Source organism: Pseudophryne corroboree, assembly GCF_028390025.1.
Source record: "Pseudophryne corroboree isolate aPseCor3 chromosome 3 unlocalized genomic scaffold, aPseCor3.hap2 SUPER_3_unloc_67, whole genome shotgun sequence".
Taxonomy (NCBI): domain Eukaryota; kingdom Metazoa; phylum Chordata; class Amphibia; order Anura; family Myobatrachidae; genus Pseudophryne; species Pseudophryne corroboree.
In genome coordinates this window covers 578,058-595,973 of record NW_026967560.1, presented here as the reverse complement: position 1 = coordinate 595,973, position 17,916 = coordinate 578,058, and the positions used below count along the sequence as shown (strand labels likewise).

The 17,916-nt window shown below is 53.2% G+C and overlaps 1 protein-coding gene across 1 annotated transcript in view; it reads left to right on the top strand.

Moving 5' to 3' along the window:
- LOC134984583 (uncharacterized) overlaps positions 1-17,916 on the top strand; it is a 146,448-nt gene that overhangs the window by 65,944 nt on the left and 62,588 nt on the right. Inside the window, exons 4-5 of the mRNA XM_063950135.1 lie at positions 302-417; positions 16,879-16,981. Of these exons, the coding sequence (XP_063806205.1) occupies positions 302-417; positions 16,879-16,981 (219 nt within the window). The remainder of the gene's footprint in view (positions 1-301; positions 418-16,878; positions 16,982-17,916) is intronic.

Below are 17,916 nucleotides of genomic sequence, written 5' to 3'. Positions count from 1 at the left end.
CTACTGTAGTGCTACATTGTATATGTATCTGGCACAGCTATGGCAGGTGCAGTACCACACTGCTGACACTACTGTAGTGCTGCATTGTATACTTATCAGGCACAGCTACGTCAGGTGCAGTACCACACTGCTGACACTACTATAGTGCTACATTGTATACATATCAGGCACAGCTTTATGAGGTGCAGAACCATACTGCTGACATTACTGTAGTGCTTCATTGTAATTGTATACTTATCAGACACAGCTTAATCAGGTGCAGTACCACACTGCTGACACTACTGTGTGATCTGTCTTCCAGACTGTGCTGTGTCCTCACAAGGTCGGAGGAACTCGGGTGATTTGTCTCCCCAAGAACTGCAGCCACATAAAGCTGTGCAGACCCCGGGCCCACCAGTGCACTGTGAAGGCCAAGATGTGAGTATCATTCGTGGTCTCCCTTGTGACAACCCGGATAATGGACGGATACAGGGCCTGATTCAGAGATGTGGCTAGTACTGCGGCAGCTGTGCCAGAATATGCAAATGCATCATCACGAAGCCTGCGTGCAAAGATGCAGCGTCACCCACAGATCAGCCGGTTATCAGTCTTCCAAGTAGTCCCGCGGTCGCACATCATGGCCACAAGAAGTGAGTTGCCGGAGCCACTGTAACTGCGTACAGGATCACTGGCGCAGACACACCCCAGAAATGGCTGTAACACGCCTGCGTTATTACCGCCGCCCCCATTACCTGCCACATTACTAGGTAAGACATGAAGAGAGAGAGCCCGGGTGATGTAGACATCAGTGACAATGGGGATTGCAGGGCACATATATAGACAGGGCAGCTAGGCGGGAGTCACACTGATCACATGATGGCGTTCCAGAGGACGGGAGCAGCGCGGGAGAGAGAGGAGGAGAGGAGGCGGTCAGTGGCTGAGGGGGCGGGAGTTACACTGATCACATGATGGCGTTCCAGAGGATGGGAGCAGCGCTGGAGAGAGAGGAGGAGAGGAGGCGGTCAGTGGCTGAGCGGGCGGGAGTCACACTGATCACATGATGGCGTTCCAGAGGATGGGAGCAGCGCAGGAGAGAGAGGAGGAGAGGAGGCGGTCAGTGGCTGAGCGGGCGGGAGTTACACTGATCACATGATGGCGTTCCAGAGGATGGGAGCAGCGCGGGAGAGAGAGGAGGAGAGGAAGCGGTCAGTGGCTGAGTGGGTGGGAGTCACACTGATCACATGATGGCGTTCCAGAGGATGGGAGCAGCGCAGGAGAGAGAGGAGGCGGTCAGTGGCTGAGCGGGCGGGAGTCACACTGATCACATGATGGCGTTCCAGAGGATGGGAGCAGCGTGGGAGAGAGAGGAGGAGAGGAGGCGGTCAGTGGCTGAGTGGGTGGGAGTCACACTGATCACATGATGGCGTTCCAGAGGATGGGAGCAGCGCGGGAGAGAGAGGAGGAGAGGAGGCGGTCAGTGGCTGAGGGGGCGGGAGTTACACTGATCACATGATGGCGTTCCATAGGATGGGAGCAGCGCAGGAGAGGAGGCGGTCGGTGGCTGAGCGGGCGGGAGTCACACTGATCACATGATGGCGTTCCAGAGGATGGGAGCAGCGCGGGAGAGAGAGGAGGAGAGGAGGCGGTCAGTGGCTGAGGGGGCGGGAGTTACACTGATCACATGATGGCGTTCCAGAGGATGGGAGCAGCGCGGGAGAGAGAGGAGGAGAGGAGGCGGTCGGTGGCTGAGCGGGCGGGAGTTACACTGATCACATGATGGCGTTCCAGAGGATGGGAGCAGCGCGGGAGAGAGAGGAGGAGAGGAGGCGGTCAGTGGCTGAGGGGGCGGGAGTTACACTGATCACATGATGGCGTTCCAGAGGATGGGAGCAGCGCGGGAGAGAGAGGAGGAGAGGAGGCGGTCAGTGGCTGAGCGGGCGGGAGTTACACTGATCACATGATGGCGTTCCAGAGGATGGGAGCAGCGCAGGAGAGAGAGGAGGCGGTCAGTGGCTGAGCGGGCGGGAGTCATACTGATCACATGATGGCGTTCCAGAGGATGGGAGCAGCGCGGGAGAGAGAGGAGGAGAGGAGGCGGTCAGTGGCTGAGCGGGCGGGAGTCATACTGATCACATGATGGCGTTCCAGAGGATGGGAGCAGCGCAGGAGAGAGAGGAGGCGGTCAGTGGCTGAGTGGGCGGGAGTCACACTGATCACATGATGGCGTTCCAGAGGATGGGAGCAGCGCAGGAGAGAGAGGAGGCGGTCAGTGGCTGAGTGGGCGGGAGTCACACTGATCACATGATGGCGTTCCAGAGGATGGGAGCAGCGCGGGAGAGAGAGGAGGAGAGGAGGCGGTCAGTGGCTGAGGGGGCGGGAGTCACACTGATCACATGATGGCGTTCCAGAGGACGGGAGCAGCGCAGGAGAGAGAGGAGGCGGTCAGTGGCTGAGTGGGCGGGAGTCACACTGATCACATGATGGCGTTCCAGAGGATGGGAGCAGCGCGGGAGAGAGAGAGGAGGAGAGGAGGCGGTCAGTGGCTGAGTGGGCGGGAGTCACACTGATCACATGATGGCGTTCCAGAGGATGGGAGCAGCGCAGGAGAGAGAGGAGGCGGTCAGTGGCTGAGTGGGCGGGAGTCACACTGATCACATGATGGCGTTCCAGAGGATGGGAGCAGCGCGGGAGAGAGAGGAGGAGAGGAGGCGGTCAGTGGCTGAGTAGGCGGGAGTCACACTGATCACATGATGGCGTTCCAGAGGATGGGAGCAGCGCAGGAGAGAGAGGAGGAGAGGAGGCGGTCAGTGGCTGAGGGGGCGGGAGTCACACTGATCACATGATGACGTTCCAGAGGATGGGAGCAGCGCAGGAGAGAGAGGAGGAGAGGAGGCGGTCAGTGGCTGAGCGGGCGGGAGTCGCACTGATCACATGATGGCGTTCCAGAGGATGGGAGCAGCGCGGGAGAGAGAGGAGGAGGCGGTCAGTGGCTGAGCGGGCGGGAGTCACACTGATCGCATGATGGCGTTCCAGAGGACGGGAGCAGCGCGGGAGAGAGAGGAGGAGAGGAGGCGGTCGGTGGCTGAGCGGGCGGGAGTTACACTGATCACATGATGGCGTTCCAGAGGATGGGAGCAGCGCGGGAGAGAGAGGAGGAGAGGAGGCGGTCAGTGGCTGAGGGGGCGGGAGTTACACTGATCACATGATGGCGTTCCAGAGGATGGGAGCAGCGCGGGAGAGAGAGGAGGAGAGGAGGCGGTCGGTGGCTGAGCGGGCGGGAGTTACTCTGATCACATGATGGCGTTCCAGAGGATGGGAGCAGCGCGGGAGAGAGAGGAGGAGAGGAGGCGGTCAGTGGCTGAGGGGGCGGGAGTTACACTGATCACATGATGGCGTTCCAGAGGATGGGAGCAGCGCGGGAGAGAGAGGAGAGGAGGCGGTCAGTGGCTGAGCGGGCGGGAGTTACACTGATCACATGATGGCGTTCCAGAGGATGGGAGCAGCGCAGGAGAGAGAGGAGGCGGTCAGTGGCTGAGCGGGCGGGAGTCATACTGATCACATGATGGCGTTCCAGAGGATGGGAGCAGCGCGGGAGAGAGAGGAGGAGAGGAGGCGGTCAGTGGCTGAGGGGGCGGGAGTTACACTGATCACATGATGGCGTTCCAGAGGATGGGAGCAGCGCAGGAGAGAGAGGAGGCGGTCAGTGGCTGAGTGGGCGGGAGTCACACTGATCACATGATGGCGTTCCAGAGGATGGGAGCAGCGCAGGAGAGAGAGGAGGCGGTCAGTGGCTGAGTGGGCGGGAGTCACACTGATCACATGATGGCGTTCCAGAGGATGGGAGCAGCGCGGGAGAGAGAGGAGGAGAGGAGGCGGTCAGTGGCTGAGGGGGCGGGAGTCACACTGATCACATGATGGCGTTCCAGAGGACGGGAGCAGCGCAGGAGAGAGAGGAGGCGGTCAGTGGCTGAGTGGGCGGGAGTCACACTGATCACATGATGGCGTTCCAGAGGATGGGAGCAGCGCGGGAGAGAGAGGAGGAGAGGAGGCGGTCAGTGGCTGAGTGGGCGGGAGTCACACTGATCACATGATGGCGTTCCAGAGGATGGGAGCAGCGCAGGAGAGAGAGGAGGCGGTCAGTGGCTGAGTGGGCGGGAGTCACACTGATCACATGATGGCGTTCCAGAGGATGGGAGCAGCGCGGGAGAGAGAGGAGGAGAGGAGGCGGTCAGTGGCTGAGTAGGCGGGAGTCACACTGATCACATGATGGCGTTCCAGAGGATGGGAGCAGCGCAGGAGAGAGAGGAGGAGAGGAGGCGGTCAGTGGCTGAGGGGGCGGGAGTCACACTGATCACATGATGACGTTCCAGAGGATGGGAGCAGCGCAGGAGAGAGAGGAGGAGAGGAGGCGGTCAGTGGCTGAGCGGGCGGGAGTCGCACTGATCACATGATGGCGTTCCAGAGGATGGGAGCAGCGCGGGAGAGAGAGGAGGAGGCGGTCAGTGGCTGAGCGGGCGGGAGTCACACTGATCGCATGATGACGTTCCAGAGGATGGGAGCAGCGCGGGAGAGAGAGGAGGAGAGGAGGCGGTCGGTGGCTGTGCGGGCGGGAGTCACACTGATCACATGATGGCGTTCCAGAGGATGGGAGCAGCGTGGGAGAGAGAGGAGGAGAGGAGGCGGTCAGTGGCTGAGGGGACGGGAGTTACACTGATCACATGATGGCGTTCCAGAGGATGGGAGCAGCGTGGGAGAGAGAGGAGGAGAGGAGGCGGTCAGTGGCTGAGGGGGCGGGAGTCACACTTATCACATGATGGCGTTCCAGAGGATGGGAGCAGCGTGGGAGAGAGAGGAGGAGAGGAGGCGGTCAGTGGCTGAGGGGGCGGGAGTTACACTGATCACATGATGGCGTTCCAGAGGATGGGAGCAGCGCGGGAGAGAGAGGAGGAGAGGAGGCGGTCAGTGGCTGAGGGGGCGGGAGTCACACTGATCACATGATGGCGTTCCAGAGGACGGGAGCAGCGCGGGAGAGAGAGGAGGAGAGGAGGCGGTCGGTGGCTGAGCGGGCGGGAGTCACACTGATCACATGATGGCGTTCCAGAGGATGGGAGCAGCGTGGGAGAGAGAGGAGGAGAGGAGGCGGTCAGTGGCTGAGGGGGCGGGAGTTACACTGATCACATGATGGCGTTCCAGAGGATGGGAGCAGCGTGGGAGAGAGAGGAGGAGAGGAGGCGGTAAGTGGCTGAGGGGGCGGGAGTCACACTGATCACATGATGGCGTTCCAGAGGACGGGAGCAGCGCGGGAGAGAGAGGAGGAGAGGAGGCGGTCGGTGGCTGAGCGGGCGGGAGTCACACTGATCACATGATGGCGTTCCAGAGGATGGGAGCAGCGTGGGAGAGAGAGGAGGAGAGGAGGCGGTCAGTGGCTGAGGGGGCGGGAGTTACACTGATCACATGATGGCGTTCCAGAGGATGGGAGCAGCGTGGGAGAGAGAGGAGGAGAGGAGGCGGTAAGTGGCTGAGGGGGCGGGAGTCACACTGATCACATGATGGCGTTCCAGAGGATGGGAGCAGCGTGGGAGAGAGAGGAGGAGAGGAGGCGGTCAGTGGCTGAGGGGGCGGGAGTTACACTGATCACATGATGGCGTTCCAGAGGATGGGAGCAGCGCAGGAGAGAGAGGAGGCGGTCAGTGGCTGAGCGGGCGGGAGTCACACTGATCACATGATGGCGTTCCAGAGGATGGGAGCAGCGCGGGAGAGAGAGGAGGAGAGGAGGCGGTCAGTGGCTGAGGGGGTGGGAGTTACACTGATCACATGATGGCGTTCCAGAGGATGGGAGCAGCGCAGGAGAGAGAGGAGGCGGTCAGTGGCTTAGGGGGCGGGAGTTACACTGATCACATGATGGCGTTCCAGAGGATGGGAGCAGCGCGGGAGAGAGAGGAGGAGAGGAGGCGGTCAGTGGCTGAGGGGGCGGGAGTCACACTGATCACATGATGGCGTTCCAGAGGATGGGAGCAGCGCGGGAGAGAGAGGAGGCGGTCAGTGGCTGAGGGGGCGGGAGTCACACTGATCACATGATGGCGTTCCAGAGGATGGAAGCAGCGCGGGAGAGAGAGGAGGCGGTCAGTGGCTGATGGGGCGGGAGTCACACTGATCACATGATGGCGTTCCAGAGGATGGGAGCAGCGTGGGAGAGAGAGGAGGAGAGGAGGCGGTCAGTGGCTGAGGGGGCGTGAGTTACACTGATCACATGATGGCGTTCCAGAGGATGGGAGCAGCGCAGGAGAGAGAGGAGGCGGTCAGTGGCTGAGGGGGCGGGAGTTACACTGATCACATGATGGCGTTCCAGAGGATGGGAGCAGCGCGGGAGAGAGAGGAGGCGGTCAGTGGCTGAGGGGGCGGGAGTCACACTGATCACATGATGGCGTTCCAGAGGATGGGAGCAGCGCGGGAGAGAGAGGAGGAGAGGAGGCGGTCAGTGGCTGAGCGGGCGGGGTCACACTGATCACATGATGGTGTTCCAGAGGATGGGAGCAGCGCAGGAGAGAGAGGAGGAGAGGAGGCGGTCAGTGGCTGAGCGGGCGGGGTCACACTGATCACATGATGGTGTTCCAGAGGATGGGAGCAGCGCAGGAGAGAGAGAAGGACAAATGCCACCGGCTCGCCCCCTCTCACCCAGCGACCGCCTCTGCCTGTCAGTCAAGCAGAAGCGATCGCTGGGCTAAGATTGCAGCCGGTAGCGCCGACGCATGCGCAGTTCAGACCTGATCGTCTGCTGTGGGAAAGCGCTGAGCACCTATCAGGTCTGTATTAGGCTCACAGTGCGGGAATGTTGTGTCAGCACAATACACAGGATTATAGTATATAGAGTATCCAGCCTGGACTGGCAGACAGAATCTGGGGCAGATGTATTAAGCCTGGAGAAGAGATAAAGTGGGAGGTGATAAAGTACCAGCCAATCAGCTCCTAATTGTCATTTCTCTATCGTCCTAAGTGGATGCTGGGGTTCCTGAAAGGACCATGGGGAATAGCGGCTCCGCAGGAGACAGGGCACAAAAAAGTAAAGCTTTACTAGGTCAGGTGGTGTGCACTGGCTCCTCCCCCTATGACCCTCCTCCAGACTCCAGTTAGATTTTGTGCCCGAACGAGAAGGGTGCAATCTAGGTGGCTCTCCTAAAGAGCTGCTTAGAGAAAGTTTAGTTTAGGTTTTTTTCTTTACAGTGAGTCCTGCTGGCAACAGGATCACTGCAACGTGGGACTTAGGGGGAAAGTAGTAAACTCACCTGCATGCAGAGTGGATTTGCTGCTTGGCTACTGGACACCATTAGCTCCAGAGGGATCGAACACAGGCCCAGCCGTGGAGTCCGGTCCCGGAGCCGCGCCGCCGACCCCCTTGCAGATGCTGAAGCGTGAAGAGGTCCGGAAACCGGCGGCTGAAGACTCCTCAGTCTTCATAAGGTAGCGCACAGCACTGCAGCTGTGCGCCATTTTCCTCTCAGCACACTTCACTGGGCAGTCACTGAGGGTGCAGAGCGCTGGGGGGGGGCGCTCTGAGAGGCAAATATAAACCTTATACAAGGCTAAAAATACCTCACATATAGCCCATAGGGGCTATATGGAGATATTTAACCCCTGCCTGACTGGAAAAATAGCGGGAGAAGAACCCGCCGAAAAAGGGGCGGGGCCTATCTCCTCAGCACACGGCGCCATTTTCTGTCACAGCTCCGCTGGTCAGAACGGCTCCCAGGTCTCTCCCCTGCACTGCACTACAGAAACAGGGTAAAACAGAGAGGGGGGGCACATTAATGGCTATATATATATATATTAAAGCAGCTATAAGGGAGCACTTAATATAAGGATATCCCTTGTATATATAGCGCTTTGTGGTGTGTGCTGGCAGACTCTCCCTCTGTCTCCCCAAAAGGGCTAGTGGGTCCTGTCTTCATTAGAGCATTCCCTGTGAGTTTGCGGTGTGTGTCGGTACGTGGTGTCGACATGTATGAGGACGATATTGGTGTGGAGGCGGAGCAATTGCCAAATATGCAGATGTCACCCCCCAGGGGGTCGACACCAGAATGGATGCCTTTATTTGTGGAATTACGTGATGGTTTATCTTCCCTTAAACAGTCAGTTGAGGACATGAGGCGGCCGGACAATCAATTAATGCCTGTCCAGGCGCCTCAAACACCGTCAGGGGCTGTAAAACGCCCTTTGCCTCAGTCGGTCGACACAGACCCAGACACGGGCACTGATTCCAGTGACGACGGTAGAAATTCAAACGTATTTTCCAGTAGGGCCACACGTTATATGATTTTGGCAATGAAGGAGACGTTACATTTAGCTGATACTACAGATACCGTAAAACAGGGTATTATGTATGGTGTGAAAAAACTACAAACAGTTTTTCCTGAATCAGAAGAATTAAATGACGTGTGTGATGAAGCGTGGGTTGCTCCTGATAAAAAGTTGATAATTTCAAAAAAGTTATTGGCATTATACCCTTTCCCGCCAGAGGTTAGGGCGCGCTGGGAAACACCCCCTAAGGTGGACAAGGCGCTCACACGCTTATCCAAACAAGTGGCGTTACCCTCTCCTGAGACGGCCGCACTTAAGGATCCATCAGATAGAAAGATGGAAGTTATTCAAAAGAATATATACACACATGCAGGTGTTATACTACGACCAGCTATAGCAACTGCCTGGATGTGCAGTGCTGGAGTAGTTTGGTCAGAATCCCTGATTGAAAATATTGATACCCTAGATAGGGACAATGTTTTACTGTCGTTAGAACAAATAAAGGATGCATTTATCTATATGCGTGATGCACAGAGGGATATTTGCACACTGGCATCTCGGGTGAGTGCTATGTCCATTTCAGCCAGAAGAGCCTTATGGACACGACAGTGGACAGGCGATGCGGATTCAAAACGTCACATGGAGGTTTTGCCGTATAAAGGGGAGGAGTTATTTGGAGTTGGTCTATCAGACTTGGTGGCCACGGCTACTGCCGGGAAATCCACTTTTTTACCTCAAGTCACTCCCCAACAGAGAAAGGCACCGACCTTTCAACCGCAGCCTTTTCGCTCCTACAAAAATAAGAGAGCAAAGGGCTTGTCGTACCTGCCACGAGGCAGAGGAAGAGGGAAGAGACACCAACAGGCAGCTCCTTCCCAGGAACAGAAGCCCTCCCCGGCTCCTGCAAAAACCTCAGCATGACGCTGGGGCCTCTCAAGCGGACTCGGGGACAGTGGGGGGCCGTCTCAAAAATTACAGCGCGCAGTGGGCTCACTCGCAGGTAGACCCCTGGATCCTGCAGATAATATCTCAGGGGTACAGGTTGGAATTAGAGACGGATCCTCCTCATCGTTTCCTGAAGTCTGCCTTACCAACCGTCTCTTCCGAAAGGGAGAGGGTGTTGGAAGCCATTCACAAGCTGTACGCTCAGCAGGTGATAGTCAAAGTACCCCTATTACAACAAGGAAAGGGGTATTATTCCACTCTATTTGTGGTACCGAAGCCGGATGGCTCGGTAAGGCCTATTCTAAATCTGAAGTCCTTGAACCTCTACATAAAAAAGTTCAAGTTCAAGATGGAGTCACTCAGAGCAGTGATAGCGAACCTGGAAGAAGGGGACTTTATGGTATCCTTGGACATCAAGGATGCGTATCTACACGTTCCGATTTACCCCGCACACCAGGGGTACCTCAGGTTCATTGTTCAAAACTGTCACTATCAGTTTCAGACGCTGCCGTTCGGATTGTCCACGGCGCCTCGGGTCTTTACCAAGGTAATGGCCGAGATGATGATTCTTCTTCGAAGATAAGGCGTATTAGTTATCCCATACTTGGACGATCTCCTAATAAGGGCAAGGTCCAGAGAACAGCTGGAGACAGCTTTAGCACTATCTCAAGAGGTGCTAAGACAACACGGGTGGATTCTGAATATTCCAAAATCCCATTTAATCCCGACAACTCGTCTGCTGTTCCTAGGAATGATTCTGGACACGGTTCAGAAAAAGGTTTTCCTTCCAGAGGAAAAAGCCAAGGAGTTATCCGATCTGGTCAGGAACCTCCTAAAACCAGGAAAAGTGTCAGTACATCAATGCACAAGAGTCCTGGGAAAAATGGTGGCTTCTTACGAAGCAATTCCATTCGGCAGATTCCATGCAAGAATATTCCAAAGGGATCTGTTGGACAAATGGTCAGGGTCGCATCTGCAGATGCACCTGCGAATAACCCTGTCACCAAAGACAAGGGTGTCACTTCTGTGGTGGTTGCAGAAGGCTCACCTATTAGAAGGCCGCAGATTCGGCATTCAGGATTGGATCCTGGTAACCACGGACGCCAGCCTGAGAGGCTGGGGAGCAGTCACACAAGGAAGAAACTTCCAGGGAGTATGGACGAGTCTGGAAAAGTCTCTTCACATAAACATTCTGGAACTAAGAGCAATCTACAATGCTCTAAGCCAGGCGGAACTTCTCCTGCAAGGAAAGCCGGTGTTGATTCAGTCGGACAACATCACGGCGGTCGCCCATGTAAACAGGCAGGGCGGCACAAGAAGCAGGAGTGCAATGGCAGAAGCTGCCAAGATTCTTCGCTGGGCGGAGAATCACGTGATAGCACTGTCAGCAGTGTTCATCCCGGGCGTGGACAACTGGGAAGCAGACTTCCTCAGCAGACACGATCTTCATCCGGGAGAGTGGGGTCTACATCCAGAAGTCTTCAACATGTTAATAGACCGTTGGGAAAGACCAATTGTAGACATGATGGCGTCTCGCCTCAACAAGAAACTGGACAAATATTGCGCCAGGTCAAGAGATCCACAGGCAATAGCTGTGGACGCACTGGTAACTCCTTGGGTGTACCAGTCAGTGTATGTGTTTCCTCCTCTGCCGCTCATACCAAAGGTATTGAAGATCATACGGCAAAGAAGAGTAAGAACAATACTAGTGGTTCCGGATTGGCCGAGAAGGACTTGGTATCCGGAACTTCAAGAGATGCTCACGGACGAACCGTGGCCTCTACCTCTGAGAAGGGACCTGCTACAGCAGGGTCCCTGTCTTTTTCAAGACTTACCGCGGCTGCGTTTGACGGCATGGCGGTTGAACGCCAGATCCTAAAAGGGAAAGGCATTCCAGAAGAAGTCATTCCTACCTTGATTAAGGCACGGAAGGAAGTCACCGTGAAACATTATCACCGCATTTGGCGAAAATATGTAGCGTGGTGCGAGGATCGGAGGGTTCCGACGGAGGAATTCCAACTGGGTCGTTTCCTACATTTCCTGCAATCAGGATTATCTATGGGTCTCAAATTGGGATCCATTAAGGTTCAAATTTCGGCCCTGTCAATATTCTTCCAAAAAGAATTGGCCTCTGTCCCTGAGGTCCAGACTTTTGTCAAGGGAGTACTGCATATACAGCCTCCTGTGGTGCCTCCGGTGGCACCGTGGGATCTAAATGTAGTTTTAGATTTCCTCAAATCCCATTGGTTTGAACCATTGAAAAAGGTGGATTTGAAATATCTCACATTGAAAGTGACTATGTTACTAGCCCTGGCCTCTGCCAGGAGAGTATCTGAATTGGCGGCTTTATCTTATAAAAGTCCTTATCTAATCTTCCATTCGGATAGGGCAGAACTGCGGACTCGTCCGCATTTTCTCCCTAAAGTGGTATCAGCATTTCATCTGAACCAACCTATTGTGGTGCCTGCGGCCACTAGCGACTTGGAGGACTCCAAGTTGTTGGACGTTGTCAGAGCCTTAAAAATATACATTGCAAGGACGGCTGGAGTCAGAAAATCTGACTCGCTGTTTATATTGTATGCACCCAACAAGTTGGGCGCACCTGCTTCTAAGCAGTCGATTGCTCGTTGGATTTGTAACACAATTCAACTTGCACATTCTGTGGCAGGCCTGCCACAGCCTAAAACTGTAAAAGCCCACTCCACAAGGAAGGTGGGCTCATCTTGGGCGGCTGCCCGAGGGGTCTCGGCATTACAACTCTGCCGAGCAGCTACGTGGTCGAGGGAGAACACGTTTGTAAAATTTTACAAATTTGATACCCTGGCAAAGGAGGACCTGGAGTTCTCTCATTCGGTGCTGCAGAGTCATCCGCACTCTCCCGCCCGTTTGGGAGCTTTGGTATAATCCCCATGGTCCTTTCAGGAACCCCAGCATCCACTTAGGACGATAGAGAAAATAAGAATTTACTTACCGATAATTCTATTTCTCGGAGTCCGTAGTGGATGCTGGGCGCCCATCCCAAGTGCGGATTATCTGCAATACTTGTACATAGTTATTGTTAACTAATTCGGGTTATTGTTAAGGAGCCATCTTTAAGAGGCCCTTTCTGTTGTCATACTGTTAACTGGGTTTAGATCACAAGTTGTACGGTGTGATTGGTGTGGCTGGTATGAGTCTTACCCGGGATTCAAAATGCCTCCCTTATTGTGTATGCTCGTCCGGGCACAGTACCTAACTGGAGTCTGGAGGAGGGTCATAGGGGGAGGAGCCAGTGCACACCACCTGACCTAGTAAAGCTTTACTTTTTTGTGCCCTGTCTCCTGCGGAGCCGCTATTCCCCATGGTCCTTTCAGGAACCCCAGCATCCACTACGGACTCCGAGAAATAGAATTATCGGTAAGTAAATTCTTATTTTTTCAATCCCAACCTGTGACATGGCAGCTAGGAGCTGATTGTCTGCTACTTTATCTCTCTCCAGGCTTATTACATCTGCCCCTGATGAGTTACTTGGCAGCAGACGTGGGAGGACGGATGATGGGCCGCACAGCGCACCTGTGCCGTAACTCACAGCAGCCAATCACAGGCCTGCTCTCCATGTCACAGTACACCTGACACTGACAGAGCAGATCATAGAACCTCCTGGGAAAGGACTGAATTAGCGTGTAGCCAGCACATGCATCTGCCGTGTAACATGCCCAGACACGACTGCATGTGACTGGCTCCCAGCTGTGCTGCGTGTCAGGCCGCTGTGGACTGTCCCTGCCAGTGTGACAACTTAGTGCCAGCAGATGGTAAATACCGGGTATTACTGGGGGCGCTGTGTCACCTGCCCCGGCTACGTACTAATGACCTGTCATTAAGTGTCACAGATGCCAGTCGCTGCTCCCCGCAGACACAGCGTCCCTCTGCGGCATTTATATACAATTACATGTAGCAGCAGTGTCTTGTTTCTGTGTATCCTTTCACACTGGCATGAACTACAACTCCCAGCGTCCGCTGTCAGATCAGCTGCCCCCCACAGACGTCACACAGTCACTCCGTGTAACCACAGTGACCACACACCACAGCCATGATAGACAGGGGCATGGCAAATATCAGATCCATAAACAATCAGTATCCTCTGTGTGCCATGGTACTCTTTCTGTTCTGTTATTCTCAGTATATGTTCCCTTATTGTGTATGTATGGACAGCTGCACAGTACTACTTCTCATATTGTGTATGATGGGTGTTATTCTCAGTATATGTTCCCTTATTGTGTATGGGCAGCTGCACAGTACTACTTCTCATATTGTGTATGCTGGGTGTTATTCTCAGTATATGTTCCCTTATTGTGTATGGGCAGCTGCACAGTACTACTTCTCATATTGTGTATGATGTGTGTTATTCTCAGTATATGTTCCCTTATGTATGGGCAGCTGCACAGTACTACTTCTCATATTGTGTATGATGGGTGTTATTCTCAGTATATGTTCCCTTATTGTGTATGGACAGCTGCACAGTACTACTTCTCATATTGTGTATGCTGGGTGTTATTCTCAGTATATGTTCCCTTATTCTGTATGGGCAGCTGCACAGTACTACTTCTCATATTGTGTATGATGGGTGTTATTCTCAGTATATGTTCCCTTATTGTGTATGGGCAGCTGCACAGTACTACTTCTCATATTGTGTATGCTGGGTGTTATTCTCAGTATATGTTCCCTTATTGTGTATGGGCAGCTGCACAGTACTACTTCTCATATTGTGTATGCTGGGTGTTATTCTCAGTATATGTTCCCTTATTGTGTATGGGCAGCTGCACAGTACTACTTCTCATATTGTGTATGATGGGTGTTATTCTCAGTATATGTTCCCTTATTGTGTATGGGCAGCTGCACAGTACTACTTCTCATATTGTGTATGATGTGTGTTATTCTCAGTATATGTTCCCTTATGTATGGGCAGCTGCACAGTACTACTTCTCATATTGTGTATGCTGGGTGTTATTCTCAGTATATGTTCCCTTATTGTGTATGGGCAGCTGCACAGTACTACTTCTCATATTGTGTATGCTGGGTGTTATTCTCAGTATATGTTCCCTTATTGTGTATGGGCAGCTGCACAGTACTACTTCTCATATTGTGTATGCTGGGTGTTATTCTCAGTATATGTTCCCTTATTCTGTATGGGCAGCTGCACAGTACTACTTCTCATATTGTGTATGATGGGTGTTATTCTCAGTATATGTTCCCTTATTGTGTATGGGCAGCTGCACAGTACTACTTCTCATATTGTGTATGCTGGGTGTTATTCTCAGTATATGTTACCTTATTCTGTATGGACAGCTGCACGGTACTACTTCTCATATTGTGTATGATGGGTGTTATTCTCAGTATATGTTCCCTTATTCTGTATGTATGGACAACTGCACAGTACTACTTCTCATATTGTGTATGATGGGTGTTATTCTCAGTATATGTTCCCTTATGTATGGACAGCTGCACAGTACTACTTCTCTCATTGTGTATGCTGGGTGTTATTCTCAGTATATGTTCCCTTATTCTGTATGTATGGACAGCTGCACAGTACTACTTCTCATATTGTGTATGATGTGTGTTATTCTCAGGATATGTTCCCTTATGTATGGACAGCTGGACAGTACTACTTCTCTTATTGTGTATGCTGGGTGTTATTCTCAGTATATGTTACCTTATTCTGTATGGGCAGCTGCACGGTACTACTTCTCATATTGTGTATGATGGGTGTTATTCTCAGTATATGTTCCCTTATTCTGTATGTATGGACAGCTGCACAGTACTACTTCTCATATTGTGTATGATGGATGTTATTCTCAGTATATGTTCCCTTATGTATGGACAGCTGCACAGTACTACTTCTCTCATTGTGTATGCTGGGTGTTATTCTCAGTATATGTTCCCTTATTCTGTATGTATGGACAGCTGCACAGTACTACTTCTCATATTGTGTATGATGTGTGTTATTCTCAGGATATGTTCCTGCACACCACAATACACCTGCACACCACAATACACCTGCCCACCACAATACACCTGTACACAGTACACCTGCACACCACAATACACCTGCACACCACAGTACACCACAATACCCCTGCGCACCACAATACACCTGTACACAACAATACACCTGTACACAATACACCTGTACACAACAATACACCTGTACACCACAATACACCTGCACACCACAATACACCTGCACACCACAATACACCTGTACACAATACACCTGCACACCACAATACACCTGCACACCACAATACACCTGCACACCACAGTACACAACAATACACCTGTACACCACAATACACCTGCACACCACAGTACACCTGTACACAACAATACACCTGTACACAATACACCTGCACACCACAATACACCTGCACACCACAGTACACAACAATACACCTGTACACCACAATACACCTGCACACCACAATACAACTGTACACAACAATACACCTGTACACAATACACCTGTACACAACAATACACCTGTACACCACAATACACCTGTACACAACAATACACCTGTACACAATACACCTGCACACCACAATACACCTGCACACCACAGTACACCACAATACACCTGCACACCACAATACACCTGTACACCACAGTACACAACAATACACCTGTACACCACAATGCACCTGTACACCACAATGCACCTGTACACCACAATACACCTGTACACAATACACCACACCACAATACACCTGTACACTATACACCTGTACACCACAATACACCTGCACACCACAATACACCTGTACACAATACACCTGCACACCACAATACACCTGTACACCACAGTACACCACAATACACCTGCACACCACAGTACACCACAATACACCTGCACACCACAATACACCTGCACACCACAATACACCTGCACACCACAGTACACCACAATACACCTGCACACCACAATACACCTGCACACCACAGTACACCACAATACACCTGTACACCACAATACACCTGCACACCACAGTACACCTGCACACCACAATACACCTGTACACAATACACCTGCTCACCACAATACACCTGTACACCACAATGCACCTGTACACCACAATACACCTGTACACAATACACCTGCTCACCACAATACACCTGTACACCACAATGCACCTGTACACCACAATACACCTGTACACAATACACCTGCTCACCACAATACACCTGTACACAATACACCTGCTCACCACAATACACCTGTACACCACAATGCACCTGTACACCACAATACACCTGTACACAATACACCTGCTCACCACAATACACCTGTACACCACAATGCACCTGTACACCACAATACACCTGTACACAATACACCTGCACACCACAATATACCTGAATCCCTGCATAAGTCTCCCTGTGTGCCCCACTTCATTTGCTGACTCTGCTGGGGGTATATTTACTAACGTGTAGGATTACAGAAATGGAGATGTGGCCCATAGCAACCAATCACATTCTAGCTATTCTAGAAGGCGCTATATAAATGATAAGTAGAATCTGATTGGTTGCTATGGGCAACGTTTCCACTTCTATAAATACACTCATTAGTAAATATACCCCCTGGGTCTACTATTGTCCAACTTCCCGTATTCCCTTCTCTTACAGCGCAGCGAGCATGGCGCGGCCTGGCAAAGGGGGCACAGAAATAACGCAGAGCAGCCCTGGAAACCAATCAGCAACAGCCGAAAGTCAGGGACGCCAGGCCAAGGTGAGTGACGCAGGTAATAACACCTGGTGCCCCTGCGGTAGGGAGGGGGGCAGAGGGGGCTCCTCTATAGGCATCGCTGCGATATTAGCATGTTGTGGCTGCAGGTAGCCAGACGCTGGCTGAGCGCAGGTAATAACATCTGGTGCCCCTGTGGTAGGGAGGGGGGGCAGAGGGGGCTCCTCTATAGACATCGCTGCGATATTAGCATGTTGTGGCTGCAGGTAGCCAGACGCTGGCTGAGCGCAGGTAATAACACCTGGTGCCCCTGCGGTAGAGGGGGGGGGGGGGGTAGAGGGGGCTCCTCTATAGACATCGCTGCGATATTAGCATGTTGTGGCTGCAGGTAGCCAGACGCTGGCTGAGCGCAGGTATTAACACCTGGTGCCCCTGCAGTAGAGAGGGGGGGGGCAGAGGGGGCTCCTCTATAGACTTCGCTGCGATATTAGCATGTTGTGGCTGCAGGTGACCAGACGCTGGCTGAGCGCAGGTAATAACACCTGGTGCCCCTGCGGTAGAGAGGGGGGGCAGAGGGGGCTCCTCTATAGACATCGCTGTGATATTAGCATGTTGTGGCTGCAGGTGACCAGACGCTGGCTGAGCGCAGGTAATAACACCTGGTGCCCCTGCGGTAGGGAGGGGGGGCAGAGGGGGCTCCTCTATAGGCATCGCTGCGATATTAGCATGTTGTGGCTGCAGGTGACCAGACGCTGGCTGAGCGCAGGTAATAACACCTGGTGCCCCTGCAGTAGAGAGGGGGGGGGCAGAGGGGGCTCCTCTATAGGCATCGCTGCGATATTAGCATGTTGTGGCTGCAGGTGACCAGACGCTGGCTGAGCACAGGTAATAACACCTGGTGCCCCTGCGGTAGAGAGGGGGGGGGGGGAGAGGGGGCTCCTCTATAGACATCGCTGTGATATTAGCATGTTGTGGCTGCA